The 15,252-nt window shown below is 39.6% G+C and overlaps 1 protein-coding gene and 1 pseudogene across 1 annotated transcript; both read right to left on the reverse strand.

Moving 5' to 3' along the window:
• Positions 1-2,060: 2,060 nt before the first annotated feature.
• Positions 2,061-4,541, reverse strand: LOC124079652 (melanoma-associated antigen B5-like). Its single transcript, XM_046425328.1, has 2 exons — positions 4,504-4,541; positions 2,061-2,961 (listed from the first exon to the last, which is right to left on the reverse strand). The coding sequence occupies exons 1-2, from the start codon at positions 4,539-4,541 to the stop codon at positions 2,061-2,063; spliced, it is 939 nt and encodes a 312-aa protein (XP_046281284.1).
• A 273-nt stretch (positions 4,542-4,814) lies between these two features.
• Positions 4,815-11,318, reverse strand: LOC124079653 (melanoma-associated antigen B5-like; annotated as a pseudogene).
• Between the last annotated feature and the right edge of the window lie 3,934 nt (positions 11,319-15,252).

Consider the following 15,252-nt stretch of genomic DNA (forward strand, 5'->3'; position numbering starts at 1 on the left):
GAGGCTGTAATGATGGAAAGAGCTAAAGCTGTACAGAATACCAATTCCTGGGCAGTGTGAGCTTTCAGGGGCTATGGACATTAAAGTAGGAGGCTCCCAGGAAAATTAAATCCAGGGAAATTACTCAAATTTTAATTTATTTTCATATTTACCTTCCCATAATAGGCCTGCTTTTAGTACTTTGGCTGCAAGTGCCTTTTTATTGCCTGAGATCCATTTTGGAATAGTGAGAAAAAAATGAATTAAAAGACAAAAAGGTCTGCCTTTGGTTGGAGGAATAGTATGAGGTCTAGACGAATTCAGATTAGGAGCATAACCCCAGCTTTACTACCTGCCAGTTTTGTGAACTTGAGAAAATGCAAGTTCATTATCTGCCAATTTAAATTGGTAAGCCCTATTTTGTAGAAGTGTATGAACTACACATAGATAACATGGCAAGATTACTTGAAAGTATTGCCCAATATTTAAAGGATAGCATCTCTTTGTATCCCAGATGAAACCACCCACCACATTATGAACATTTTAAAAAATCCAGATGTCAGAGAATATGGGATACTCCTATACAAAGGAGACTGAATAAGCCAAAAAATCTCCCTAGTAAGTAAAATTGTAAATTTGTCCTGTGAGAGCACTTATTTTAGTGTAAGATTGTCTCCTCCAACTGTTTGTAACTTAGGCTCCTAGAATTAGTATCAAGGAACAAGTACTTCCCTCCCAAGTGCCCATATAAACCATTTCTATTTACATTCATTATACTCTTAGCAAAATTTATCCCTCACTTAAAATTTGTTAAACTACACTCAAAATAACCTAATTAAAATGGCTTTTTAATACAATAGGATCTAGCTCTTCCAGTTCAAGGCAAAAGGTACCAAAATAGTGGCTCCTGTACATCTTACCTCAAGGAATTATTACCCTTATTTCTCAGAAATTCTTGAGAGAAAATGTGCATACCCAGTTCACAAACTGTGTTCATCAGCACTGAAAACAGTTCAGGGAGTTTCTTGCTTGCTCAGGTGAAGATTTGACTCTTGTTTACCCACAATCCCAAAGCAAATTATTGGGCAATTTTATATTATAGACTGAATGTTTTTGTGCCAATGCCTGCCCAAATTCGTATGCTAAAGCACCAATTTCCAATGCAATAATATTTGAAGGTAGTGCTTTGGTAAAATAATTAAGTTTAGGTGATATTATGACGGTGGGCACCCATGTTGGGATTCTTGTCCTTATAACAAGAGGGAAAGAGACTAGATTTGTCTCTCTGTTCTATGTGAGGCCACAGCGAGATAGTGGCTGCTTTCAAGCCAGGAAGTGTACCATTACCAGGATCCAAATAGGCTGGCACCTTGAATTTGGAGCTCCCAGGCTCAAGAATTGTGGGAAATAAGTGTGTTTTGTTTAAGTTTCCAGTCTATAGTATTTTGTTATGGCAGCCCAAGCAGACTTACAGGACTTTGCCTCTTAACTCTGAGGTATACCATCTGAGAGCATGGAATTTACTCACCACTTCCACAGCTTCAAGTAACCTAACACCCATCTTAAATAAAATTTATATCCCACTGAGGACTCACAGTTTCCTAAAGCCCCAAACTGCCTTGCTCATGAAATTTCCACTTAATTGCTCTCATAAGGAATACTTTCATCCACACTCATTCTTTTTACTTTACCTCAAAGTTATATAGGGCAGTTCAGCAACTTTCTTGTATGATTACAGCTTGTAGGCTCAAAAAATAATTCTACAAGTAGAGGCTGAGTCTGCTTCATTTCAGTATCCCATTCTACCACAGAGACTTCTGAACAGTATATGTTCAATTAATTTTGGCGAATGAGTCAAGAAACACAGACTATTTTTTAAAGATTTAATTTCTTCTACATTTTTGAATAAGCCAAGGAAAGTTCAGAACATTTAACTCCATAAAACAAAAGACAAAAACAATTAGACAATACCAGGATTGATGAGGTTGTAATTTTTTTCCTGCAGTCTATTAGCCCACTTATATTTTCAAGAAAACCCCTATTGTAATGTCATATTTTATTATCTGGATGATGAAAATGACTCAAACTTCAACAGGTGTGAGAGAAGCTGCTGGACATGAGGCCTTGGGAACTTCACTAGCTTTGGCAGTAGTTTCAGGCTTGGTTGCATCCGTGGTTTGGGATCTTTCTTTCTCATCTTTCAAAGCCTCTTCATAAAGGGTTGGGAAGAAACTAGGAGCGGTCTCATTAATCTTAGCCAAAAACTCCAAGACTTGCATCTTGCTTGTTTCAGCATGAGCTCGGGGACCCCACAGGAATTCATGGCGTGGAGGATCACTGTTGACCACCTGCCGGTACACCAGGTATTTTAGCCTCACCAAATCTTTGGTGATGAGCTTCTTGGGCTCTCCATAGATGAAATGCTTCTTCCCAGGATATACATGCATCGTCTTCAGGAATCTCCAGATGTCTTCCTCAGAGGCGCAGTCACCCTTCATGAAGATCATACCCAGGACATTCATCAGGAGACCAGCCTTGGGTAATCCCCTGCCAGCACGAATTCTCCCATTGTTGGGGAGTTTCAGCTTGCTGACAAGGTTGTATGAGTGATTGGTTGAGTCAACTTCCCTCACATCAACTACAAAGACATCTGCAAGATGCTCACAGGCTCTCTTGAAGATTTCAGCAAACTCATTTTTGTACTTCTGGTTGACAACTTTCAGCATATCTTCCTTAGTAATACTCTGCTTCATTTCATACTTGTAGAGGAGGAACTGCTCCAACAACCCAACCTTTCCAGTTAGAAGATCTTCACAGGAATCATCAGTGGAGAGTGTGGCCTCAGAAGTGCTTTTCCCTTCCTCCTTTTGGCTATTAGAAACTTTATCAGATGTAGTGCAAGAAACACCTGCAGAAGCAGTGGTAGTAGATTGTGCTTTCTCAGGATCCTGGGGACTGCTCCGTGACTCAGTACCAGGTGGACTGTGGAGAGAAGAAGAGAACCCTTCTGCTGTTGCTGCTGCTGCTGCTGCTTCTTCAAAATCCTCAAAATCCTGAGGATCACTTGGAGCCTGCTGGTGTTTCTCACGGGCAAGGAACTTATTCTTCAGACCTCGAGGCATGATGAATCAGATTAGGGACAATAGAAGGAATATGGGCAGGATGACTGGTGATGCAAGCACCTGGAGGAGGGAAAATGAAATTGTAAGAGCACTTTCAGCAGGGAGTTACCTCCCTGGCTTTAACTAAGGCCACTTCTGCAGGTTTCTGGGAGAGCACTGCTTTAGGAACCCACAATGCTCATAGTCTAATCAACCTGTCTCCTGGAAGGCACAGTGAGTCTTAGGCTACACACTGTCCCTACCAGGGTGTATTGGAGTGGTAGTGGAGCCTCTGTTTTGAGGTGTGGGAAGTCATCCCATTCAACATCAACTGTTGAAAAGTCCTGGGCTTCTCTCTTTTTCTGCTCTCAAGTTGATACTTCAAACCAAAAAGCCAACATGCCCCTGAGACCCCAGAGGAAGAAGTAAAGGACATTCTCATCCTACATTCCTGTCAGAGATTCCACAGCTGAGAGTTTCAAGGAGCCCTCTCTATCATGGCATGCTTGGGTATACAATTCTCATTTGGAGAATTTGCCTGATGTCCAGGTAGTGTCTGGTACATCTCCTTTCTTCTGACTGGTAGCTAACTCTCATACCAAATACCTTACCTCTCTTAAATTTGATATATAGTAGTGACAGCCTCATCCTGACAGCCCTGTTCTGGGCCCTCTAGTGCTAAATACATTGGTGGGGATCTGATTCTTTGTTATCTATACAATAGTGAATGGTCTCTTCAACACTTCCTTTGACCTCTGAATCTTCCCTTTATGCCAAACTTCTCTGTTCCTGCTGGCATCTCCTAAAACTCCCTAGGAGGATATGAGGGCCACCTCATCTGTGCATTGCCTCCTAAGGCGGAAAATAAGAGATGGATTCTGTGGTATCTTCTTCTTGATGTTTCCCTCAGACATTATGGTTCTCACCTTAACTCCTGGAAATATTTAGAAATCCTCCTACAGCGGACCTTACATCATACATTTATTAAAAAATATCTCTCAACACTATTGTCCCCTACCCAATACCATAGGATATAATGAGTACCAGTTACATTGGTAGTGCACAAACATCACAGGCTGCCAGTAGGACCTGGGTTCCCTCAATTTCTTGCCTTGAAACCTGGCTATAACTGGGAAGCTTCCCTATGTTGACTCGAGGACCCATGACCCAGGTCTTCATATCCTCAAGAGACTACCACATCCTTGCAGAAATTTGCCTGATGCCCCTCATTTGGGCTTCCCAGACTTATGGTAGGGTCAGGCTCTGGGCCATCTCACTCTTCAGAGATTGGTGATTTCCTTAAAACTCACTGAAGGTTATGCCCTTGATTCCCTGTTAAGCATGATACCCTTTTTGCTTACCGGAGCCACCTCTGGCTCCCCACACACTTCGGTCCAAGACTCTTAACACCCCCGCCCTATACCTAATAAGAAAGAACGGCTCACATGTACCTGACTCCATGTTTGCGTCTTCTGGAAGACACAGTCTTGGTCTCCAACTAAGTTTCCTCGCCTTTACTGATTTTAGGGTCCCCTTCCCCTACTCTACTAAACTAGGACTTCCCGCTTTTATTTTCTCTTGCCTTCCTGGGACCTTAGAGGTGGAAATAAACAAAAATCTCAGTTAGCCCGCTCTCCTCAGGCCTTCTTAAGACTGAGAATAAGAGTGAGGGGTTTTGGAGGAGGGGGAGGGGACACTTTTTCTGAGGTAATGATTCTCTCATTGTCAAACTCCTCACCTGGAAGCCGACCAGAGACTGGAACTTCGTTTTCCCTTTCGCTGATCTAGCTGCTTCAGATAAAGCCCTTTACCTTCCTCGGGCACTCTGGGAGGAAGTGAGAGCGATCACCAATGATAGGGCTAAGAGAGGCCGACTGCCAGGGCTGCGTCTCTAGCGCCCCCTCTGCTCTGGGGTGTAGGACTACCTCAGCCTCAAAGAGAATTCTAGATTTTACTGTGATTTCTGGGCCCCGCCCTCTGCCCTTCCCCCTTACTGCAATGCCCTCCCATTCATAAGTTCCGCCTTGCCGAAGTCAGCTTGAGTACCTGGCCTTGGCTCCCTATATCTAAGAGCAAGCCAAGGGAAGGCAATGAACTCCTATTTCTGAGGCTGCCAGCTCAAAGAAAGTGAGAGAAAAGTCCCAGTCTCTGGTGATAGTTAAGGTGGGGAGCTTGAATGAGAACGAAAGCAATACCTACTTCAGTTTATGTGTTCTCAGTCAGTATTTATCTACAAATTCATCTTGGTGCTGTCTCTTTAATGAAAAGCTTTCTGCCAAATGCAACATTCCTGAAAATTCTTGAATAGTCTACCTACTTCAAATATTGAAGATCATAGGTCTGTGTCTCTGGAGTGATGTGAGATGGGGAAGCTGAAGAACAAGGTGGACAGGTTGGAATAGGAGGTGACTGCCACAGTAAATGTTGATTTATTCATTCTCTTCATCACACAGACTCAATCTTTCATGGTACTTCTGTTCTGAGAGATTTAATTACTACACGAAAGAAGCTAGAGCTTGATAATTTGGTGAGATCCCAATCCTGAAGTTAATTGGACACTGCACATGTAGATGATCATATTGTTACCAATTCTTTGTGTTTATTCTAACATCTCATATATTTTGATATTCTTATTGCTCTGGTTATGGATTATAATTCAGAACTTTGGGCAAAAAAATCTCAATCATCTAAGATATATTTTGTTGTAGTGAGGAGAAAAATTAATAAATGTACACATGGTCAGCCTTAGCATGAGAGTAGTGGAATAGCATGGGCTCTAGATGAATTCAGATCAGTGATTTATCCTAATTCTATCACTTACTACCTTGAGATTATGAGAATATTGCTAGTTCTGTATCAGCCAGTTCAGTTTCCTAAGCCTTATTATGGATTGACATTTTTTTTTGTCCTTCCAAAATTTGTATGTTGAAACTCTAAATTCAATGTGACAGGAAGTGAGTCCTTTGAGAAAAAAAAATAGTTTTAAATGAAGTAATAAGGGCGGGGTCTCTGTGATGGGATTAATAGCCTTATAAGAAAACCCAGAAAGCTTGTACTCCCTTTCTTTCCATCATACAGGGATACACCAAGAAGGCAAATGTCTGCAAGAGAACCAGATATTCTTGAACCTTGATCTTGGGCTTTCTAGTCTCCAGGATATCAGGAAATGAATGTTTGTTATTCAAACCAACCATTTTCTGGTATTTTGTTATATAAACCTAAGTAAAACCAGTTTTGTAGGATCATGGGAATATATGTATTGGGCAGAAAGCCCTTGTCATAATGACTGACAAATATCCAGTGTTCAGTGATTGGCAGTTATAATGATTTTTATCCAGATAATACCACTCTCCTTTAGGAATTTTTTAAAATCCAGGATATGTCAAATAAAATGAAATGCTATCAAAGAACCAAATCAGCTAAAAATCTATTTTAGGAAGTAAAATTAGATTTTCCCTATGAGGGCATCTGCTATTTAATTTGAATGTGGGGGGTTCTTCCCACCTGCATGTATCTCAAAGTTCCTAGAATTTTGTCAAGGACCAACTCATTCAGTGCTTCCCAACTACATTTCCATCCAAACTTCCTCTATTTTTTATTCATTTCTTCCTCACAAAAATCTAGCTTGCTATCAGAATTTGCGAAGTAATCCTCAATGTAACCTAAGTACAATGCTCTTTCAAAGAAGTGGCATCTATTCCTTTTAGTTGATGGCAAATTGACAATACAATGACTTCTGTACATCTCACCTCAAAGAAGTATCACCTTTATTTTTCAGAAGCTCCAGGAGTCAATATGCATAGAACACCTAGTTTATGCATTGTATTCTACTACATATAGACAAGGGCAAAGATTCCTTCTATTCTTGTCCATATGGGTTGAATTGTATACCCTCTCCTCCAAAATTCATATGTTGAACTCCTAAACTCTAGTCCCTCACAGTGTGACTATATTTGAAGATAAGATCTTTGTAAGGGTAATTGAGTTAAAATGAAGCAGTTAGGGTACCCCCTAATACAGATAGGATGCCCTTATAAGAAATTATTATAACACACAAGAAGACACCAGACATGGACATACACCAAAATTCCACCCTGTGCAGAGGCAGAAGGAAGATGAACTTCTACAAACCAAGGAGAGAGGCCTCAGAGGAAGCCAATCCTCTGGGACCTTGATCTTGAACTTGTAGCCTTTTGGACTATGAAAGAAAAATTCTGCTATTTAAGCTATTAGCTTATGGTCAGTTTTTAATGGTAGCCCTAAAACTCTAAAACACTGCCTGTAAGTAGATACTTCTTTGGAATCTATATTATCTGTGATCCCAAAGTTACTCTTGAAAGTGTTCTTTAATGGCCTAATAATTATTCCACTTGTGATGGAGGAATTCCTCCAGTGTGTTAATGTTGTATGCAAACACACAACGCTGGACACTGCACAGATGACTCCTTCCTGAGGGAGGAAGACACTATATGCTGCACAAGACCACATGGGAGTTGCACTCAGAAACAGAGTAAATAAGTAGAAGACAGGATTTGTAGATTAAGAAGAAGAGGTGATTTTTTTGTTTGAATAAGTCCAAAAGCTTCTGTATCTAATCTTCTTAATAAAGATACTTGTTTGGCAAGGAGATCTTATCTATAGTACATATTGGGGAACTTGCAGTTAGGTCATTTGAGGCCCTGCTGGTTTCATGAAATTTCAAGGCAATACATAATATTGGATCTTATATTATAGGCCTTCCACTACAGTTTTCAATTCAAGGGTCTTCTTTTTAAAATTTGTGACAGAGTTTCTAAGGGTATGGCCTCTGCTCACCAACCCCACAGCCACGTAGAGATCACCATGAAGCTTAATTTTAAAGTTGCATCACATTGACTTGAAGTTTCCTGACATTCAAATTGCCTTGCCACAGGCAATTTCTTCTCCTTTTCATTCATTCTTTCTACTATCCTATGAGTCATATAGGGTATCTCAACATTTTCCTCATATGAGTGTAGCTCCCAGTTTCTAAAATTATGGGTAGAATCTATATCTTAGCAATTCTTGTATGATCACAGAACCTCCCAAGGAAGAGATAATCAACTGATGTTTTGGGAATAAGAACAGTGAGCAAGAAGTCTGACTTATACCCTATTATTAATAAGCTAACCATATCAAGGTATAAACCATTCAATTACATAATAAAGACTAAAAGAAATGAGGGAATCCAAGATTGATCATGTTTTATTTTTTTACTCTTCTATTTTCTCAACTGCTTTATTATTGTTTTTTTCATATTTCCAAGAAAACTCTTATTGTTGTGTCATGTTTTCTTATAAGAAGGTCTCAGACTAAAATAGGTCTAAGAGAGGCTGTTGGATATAGTCATGTGTTTTAGTCAGCTTTTTCACTGCTGTGACCAAGGAACCTGACAAGGAAAATTAGAAGAGGTTTCAGAAGTCTCAGTCCATAGAAGCCCAGCTTCCTTGGGGCTTGAGGTGAAATAGAACATCATGGACAATGAGTGTGGTGGAGGGAAACAGGTCAGGACATGGAACCAGGAAGGGGGAGGAGAGAGAGAGAGAGAGAGAGAGAGAGAGAGAGAGAGAGAGAGAGAGAGAGAGAGAGAGAGAATGAGAATGAATATCAGAGACAGACAAACACTGACTCTACTCACAGGATACAAAATATATACCTCAAAGACATATCCCAATGACCCACCTCTTCTAACTACACCCTATCTGACTTCAATTATCACTCACCTAATCCCTATTCAGGGGATTAATTCACTGAATGGGTTAAGATTATCATAACCCAATCATTCCCCCTCTAAAACTTATTGCATTGTCCCACACATGAACTTTTTTGCAGGGGGAACACCTCATATTTAACCATAACACCATAGAACATACCTGGCTTTGGCAGTAGTGTCAAGACTGGCTGAAATTCTCTCTTGTGATCTCTCTTCTTCATCTTTCAAAGCTTTTTCATATAATGTTGAGAAAGTGGGAGGAACAATACTGTTGACCTTGGCCAAAAATTCTAGAACTTTCATCTTGCTGGCTTCAGTGTAGGCTCTTGGACCTCACAGGAATTCATAGTGTGGAGAATTATTGTTGATCACCTGCTGGTACACCAGGAATTTAGCCTTAACATATCTTTGGTGATGAGTTTCCTAGGCTCTCCATAGATGAAGTCCTTCCTCCCCAATGTATACTCACAACATCTTCAGGATTTTCCAGGAAAGTCATTAGGAGACCAGTTGTGGGTTACCCCATGCCAGCATGAATTCTCCTATTGTTGGGGAGTTTCAATTTGCTGACAAGGTCATATAAGTTACTGTTTGACTCAACTTCTACATCAACTACAAAAACAACCTCAATATGTCAGAGACTCTCCTGAGGATCTCAGCAAACTGGTCTTGGTACTTCTGGTCAACAATGTTCAGCATGTCTTCATTGGTAATGGGCTGTTTTATTTTATACTTTATATACTTTCATTTTACAATTAACAAATTCACCTTCATAGCTAGAGAATCAGGCATGATGCGTCTCACTGGAAGTTGAGATCTCTGAGGAACTTGAATATTCCTCATCTTGGCTGTTATCACCCTCATCATATCTTGTGCCTAAAAACATCTGCATAAATAGTGGTAGCATCTAAAATGCTACAAAGCCTCTGGGGAATGGTACTTGACTCAGAAGCAGATGAGCTCTGGGGAATATCCTCAAGAACAGGAGAAGAAAAGGGAGAGGCTCTTCCTCCACTGCTGTGTTAGCACATGCTCCTCTGTGACCATGGGAGTAATCTCAGGCCTGTCAGCATTTCTTGTGGATGGGGAACATGCTATTCTGACCCCAAGGTATGTTGGCTGTGGTCAGAGACAGTAGGCAGGAGTGTGTGTGTGTAAGAGAACAGCTTATGAGGAAACCCTGGGGAGGGAGATGAAGAAGCTGTGTGCACCTTCAGGATGGAAATTCCATTATGGCTAGAAGGAAGACTGCATTTGCAGTTTTGCTTTTTTTTAATTTATAGGTTTCTATTTGTTCTTTTTAGTTATACTTGACAGTAGTATTTTGGCAGATTATACATGCATGGAGTATAAATTATTCTATTTAGGATCCCACTCTTGTGATTGTACATGATATGGAGTTATCCTGGTCAAGTATTCAAATACAAGGCTAGGAAAGTTATGACCAAGTAATTCTGTCTTTCGTATTCCCTTCGTCCTCTATTCTATACTGGGTGAGAACATAATCCAATGGATTTCTGTTATTTCCCTCCCCAACCTCCCTTATTTTGGTTTAACGTCCACAAATCAGAGAGAACATTTGGCCTTTGATTTTTGGGGATTGGTTTATTTACTTAACATGATATTCTCCAGTTCCATCCATTTACCACCAAATGCTATGATTCCATTTTTCTCTATGGCTGAGTAATATTCCATTGTGTATATTACCACATTTTCTTTACATTTAAAGTTTTCTGTGAGGAAACTGCTCTAGGAACTCACTGAGCTCCACCTCTCCTGTCCACTCTCTACTATTGGAAACCTGTAGAGGAAGAGGAAGATAGAGTGAGCCTTAGCCTGTAAGTTGAGGAGTCCTCTTATTCCACATTCACAACCATCATGTCAACTGGTAGTGGGCAATGGGAGCCATTCCCTCTCCTGCTCTGAAATTAACATTGCAAATCTACCTGGCATCTACAAGAAGGGAAGTTAAAGGACCATTCAACTTATTATTCCTGTTCAGGTGACCTCAGTATTGACAGATCAATGGGGAATTTTATGTTCTCACCTCTTTGTAGTCCTTAGTCTTCACCCAGTCTCCTCAAATTAGCACACATGACTTGGGACCCCCCACCTTTGTTTGAATGGTGGCTACACCTTCAGACTAAGGGTCTCACCTCTTGAAGGCCCGACTTAAATAAATTATGGGAACTTCATCTTGACAACCCTGTCCTGGGTCTTAAAGGACTGAAAGCAGGGCAGGGCCAGATTCTTCACTGCCCTTTTTATTTAATAATGGTTATCCTCTTGTTTTGATGCTTGGCATGATGTAGAACATCTCATTTTTTGTCCTGAGGCATGTCCCCTCATTGTAAGGACAAAACTCCCCAAAACAGATGGATATGTGGGTCTTCTCAGCTTACCTTACCTGTCCTTGGTCTCTCGAAGCTAAGAGTAAGGAATGGATTTTCTGATGCTTCAGCTATTATGGGATGAATGGTTCCCTTAATTCTCAGGGCATTCTCCATGGCCTTTGGACAACGTGGAAATCCTCCCAATGCTGACCTTACTTGTGATCCCTGACCTCTTGTGACACCATAGAAGTAAGTATATCACATTATGTCAACAATGCTCAGGTATCCCTGGGATGCCAGCAAGAGTGGGGCACTGTGAAGTCCTTTTGGTCCTGAGGATGAAGGATTGCCTGTGTCCTCACTGAGAACCCTCATCTTAACTCTTGGCAGGGACTGGGACTCCTTCTTTTGCTTATATAAGGGCCCTCCCTCTGACCAAGGACCTGAATCCCTTCTCTTAGAAGCCAACCTGATAGCCCTACCCAAAGCTTCTGAGAGTAATGGCAGGGGCAGGCTCTGTGCCATCTCTGACTTCTGGAATCTGTGGTACCATCACTATCATGTTTCTGCACTTGATTCCTAGAAGGGCACAGGACACTCCTCTCCACTGTCCTAGGTTGCAAACCCTCAGACCAAGATTCTTATTCCCTAAGGCCCCAGTGAGAGAAGTTGAGGAATGTTACATAGGGCCCAGTTTGTGTCCTTCCAAGGATGATATAAAAATTTAGGATTCTTGTGGCTCTGTTTGGGGCAGGGTTGTAACTTCAACATTTTGAAGGACCTCAGTTTCCCCTTTCTTTTTTATTAATTGATTTTAACTGATACAGAAAATAATATATATATATATATATATATATATATATATATATATATATACACACACATTAATAATCTTCAATATGATATTTTGATACATGCATACTTTGTATAATGTTTAGATTAAGTTAAACATACATGTCTCCTCACCATTTCTTTTTTTAAACTTTAAAAAAGATTTTTTTAGTTGTAGATGGATACTACCTTTATTTTATTTACTTATTTATATGTGGTGCTGAGTATTGAACCCAGTACCTCACACACGCTGGCAAGTACTCTACCACTGAGTCACAGTCGTAGCCCCCTCACTTACCATTTATTTATGGTGAAAACATTAAAAATCCTTTCTTCTTTTTGAAATGTATAGTGCATAATTGTTATCTATAGTTACCTTCCTGGGCAATAGCACATCAGAACATCTTGCTCCTCTCTTAACTGTAACTTAGTACACATGGATCAACCTTCTCCCACCCCAAACCCCTCTTTCCAGCTTCTGGTAAATTCCATTCTACTTTCAGCTTTGTGAGATCAGCTCTTTTAGATTAAACCTATGAGTGAGATCATGTGATACATAAGTGAAAGAAGCCAGGCACAGACTCTTTTGATTCAGCTCATCCAAGTCAAACAAGGCTCTCATGTACCTGAGAACCCTAAATACTGAGAATAGGTAGACTAGTTTTTCTGTGACTCATTTTTTATGGGGTATTTGTATCATCAGTTTTTATTCCTTAGAGTTTTCATATCAATTCTATTCACTTTATGGGAGGCTACCAGAAAAATGCCACATCAGTATAAACTCCTGATTATTTCCCCTCTGTAAACCTTGCAGATAATAGGTTGTTTCCCAGGAGTGATGTGAGATGGGGAAGCACAAAGCAGAGAGCCAAGGGCAGGTGTTTTGCTGTCAGACACAAAACATGCTGATCTATACCTTATCATCAGCTAGACTTAGTTTCTTACGTAACTTCTTTCAAATATACACACATTCTCAGGGAAGGGCTGAGCCAGAAAATTTTGTGGTCTATTGACATTGACCTTGTGTATAATTATATTGTCAACCAAAATATTTTGAGGTTTATTGACATTGACTTTGTGTATAATTATATTGTTAACCAATCTCTTTCTTTATTCATACCTTGCATTTATATTGGTATTTTCAGTGCTTATTGCTTGAGCTATGTGTTCCAAAGCAGTATTTTGAGTTTGAAGTCTTGTTTTTTTATCACCTGAAATAGATTTTGAAGTGATGAGCAGAAAATGAATAACCAGTACAAGGTCTGCCTCAGGCTTGGAGGAGTACATCAGTGTGGACCCTAGAGGAATACAGAGTCAGAGTCCAGCTCTGTCACTACCAATCATGTGAACCTGAGAAAATTCCAAGTTCTTTCTCTGCAAAGTTAACCTGATAAACTCTAACATGTAGGGTTCAGGAATATGAAATGTATGTGTGTGTGTGTATACATATATATATATATTAGAATATGTTTGAGAATATGCAAGTTCAAATGACATAGACATGCACATCAGCTGAAAGGCTGTTGGGCAACTAAAACCAGTCTTTTCCCATTAGATCATCTGTTATTTAATTTGGTTGTCGTATTCTGCTGTAGGCAATTTAAAGTTCCTAATTTGTGTTAAGGACCAACAACCTTCTTCAGAGGTGCTTTCCATCCAAATAACCTTTTTTCATCCCTTTCATTCCAAAAATTGAGCCCTCAGAGTTTGACAAATTATAATCTAAGTAACATAACAAAAATTCTCTTAACTGGAGCAGAATCTGGTTCTATCAGCCCATGATAAGAGCATAGTTCAGTGTCTTCTTGGCTTTTCAAGGGGGTATCACCCATATTTCTTAGAAACTCCCTGAGTATCATATATGAGTGCTTTATATATATCTGCACTAGGGAAAGCACAGATTCCTTCTGTTCCTGTACCAGCTGGATTTCTTCTGGTAACTTAAAATTCCAAAGTAACTATTAAGATTTGTTTCCCATTCTAGACTTAGTTTCTCAACTCTGAGATGCCACATCTAATGGTCTGACCCTTGCTCACTAATAGCACATCTTCTCCCAGCCCACAATGAAGCCTCACTTGCATGAAGACACTTGCAATTTCCTAATGTTCAAAATTGTATTGATGAAAAAATTTATAATTGGTTTTCATCTGAAATCTCATCTTCCTGATCACTTATTTCTACTTGTTCTTTATCGCTTAGTAACTAACCATATTGCTTATAAAACAGCTGTTGCTATACTCTAGAAACTTCTGGAAAGTGGTTGTATCTTCATTTTTTTGGTTCTGGGAATTGAACCCAGGGTTGCTCAATCACTGAGCCACATCCCCAGCCCTATTTTGTATTCTATTTACAGACAGGGTTTCACTGAGTTGCTTATGGCCTCACTAATTTGCTGAGATTAGCTTTGAACTCATGATCCTCCTGCCTCAGCCTCCTGAGCTGCTGGGATTATAGGTGTGTGCCACTGTGCCTAGCTATATCTTCTTTATCTTACCATATTCAGTGCTTCTTTATCTTACCATATTCAGGACTTCCAAAGAGCAGATGTTCAACTAATGCTAGGGAAAATTAATTAAAAACAACAAAAGAGTGAGTTACAACTTTATTATTATTTAATTTCACATAAATTAGAATAAAGTAAGTAAATCCAAGATGTCATTTAATATTGCAAGCAAAAGACAAAAAAGATTATAGGCAACTATAAATTAACCATTTTTGTTTTGTTACACAATTTGTGACGCCAACAATTTTCCAGTGTAAGAGGAAAAAAACATTTTTGAAAAAAAATAAATCTAGGTCTTTTTAATTTATACTAAAATAACTATTACAAGGAATAAACCAAATCAAGAATTAAGCATCTTTTACATTTATCTTTTTACATTTTTTTCTCCATAATGTCATTCACAATTTTTAATGTAGGGTTCTTTTACATTTCCTTGAAAACCCCAGTGCTGGTAACATGCTGACTAGTTCTGGATCACAAAGAAAACATGGTCTGTGAATCTTTTTTAGAACTACTACAACTGTACCTTCCAGACCCATTACACAGCCATGAATGTGAGAGCCAGATAACTGACAAGGTTATAAACAGAAGCACAATAAATCTTCAATTAAAATGAACAACATTGTAAAATAACAACCCAAATTAGATTTCTACTTATGCATAATAGGAAAAGAAGACCACCAACATTTTGCTTCCTCCAGCCCACTGCTCTCCATCCCACATAAAGCTAACTCCTCTTCAAATATACAGCGAACACCCGACCTCAGACACAA

Source organism: Marmota monax, unplaced genomic scaffold (genome assembly GCF_021218885.2).
Source record: "Marmota monax isolate L192 unplaced genomic scaffold, Marmota_monax_Labrador192_F-V1.1 WCK01_AAM20220418_F8-fsc00075, whole genome shotgun sequence".
In the NCBI taxonomy this organism is placed as follows: domain Eukaryota; kingdom Metazoa; phylum Chordata; class Mammalia; order Rodentia; family Sciuridae; genus Marmota; species Marmota monax.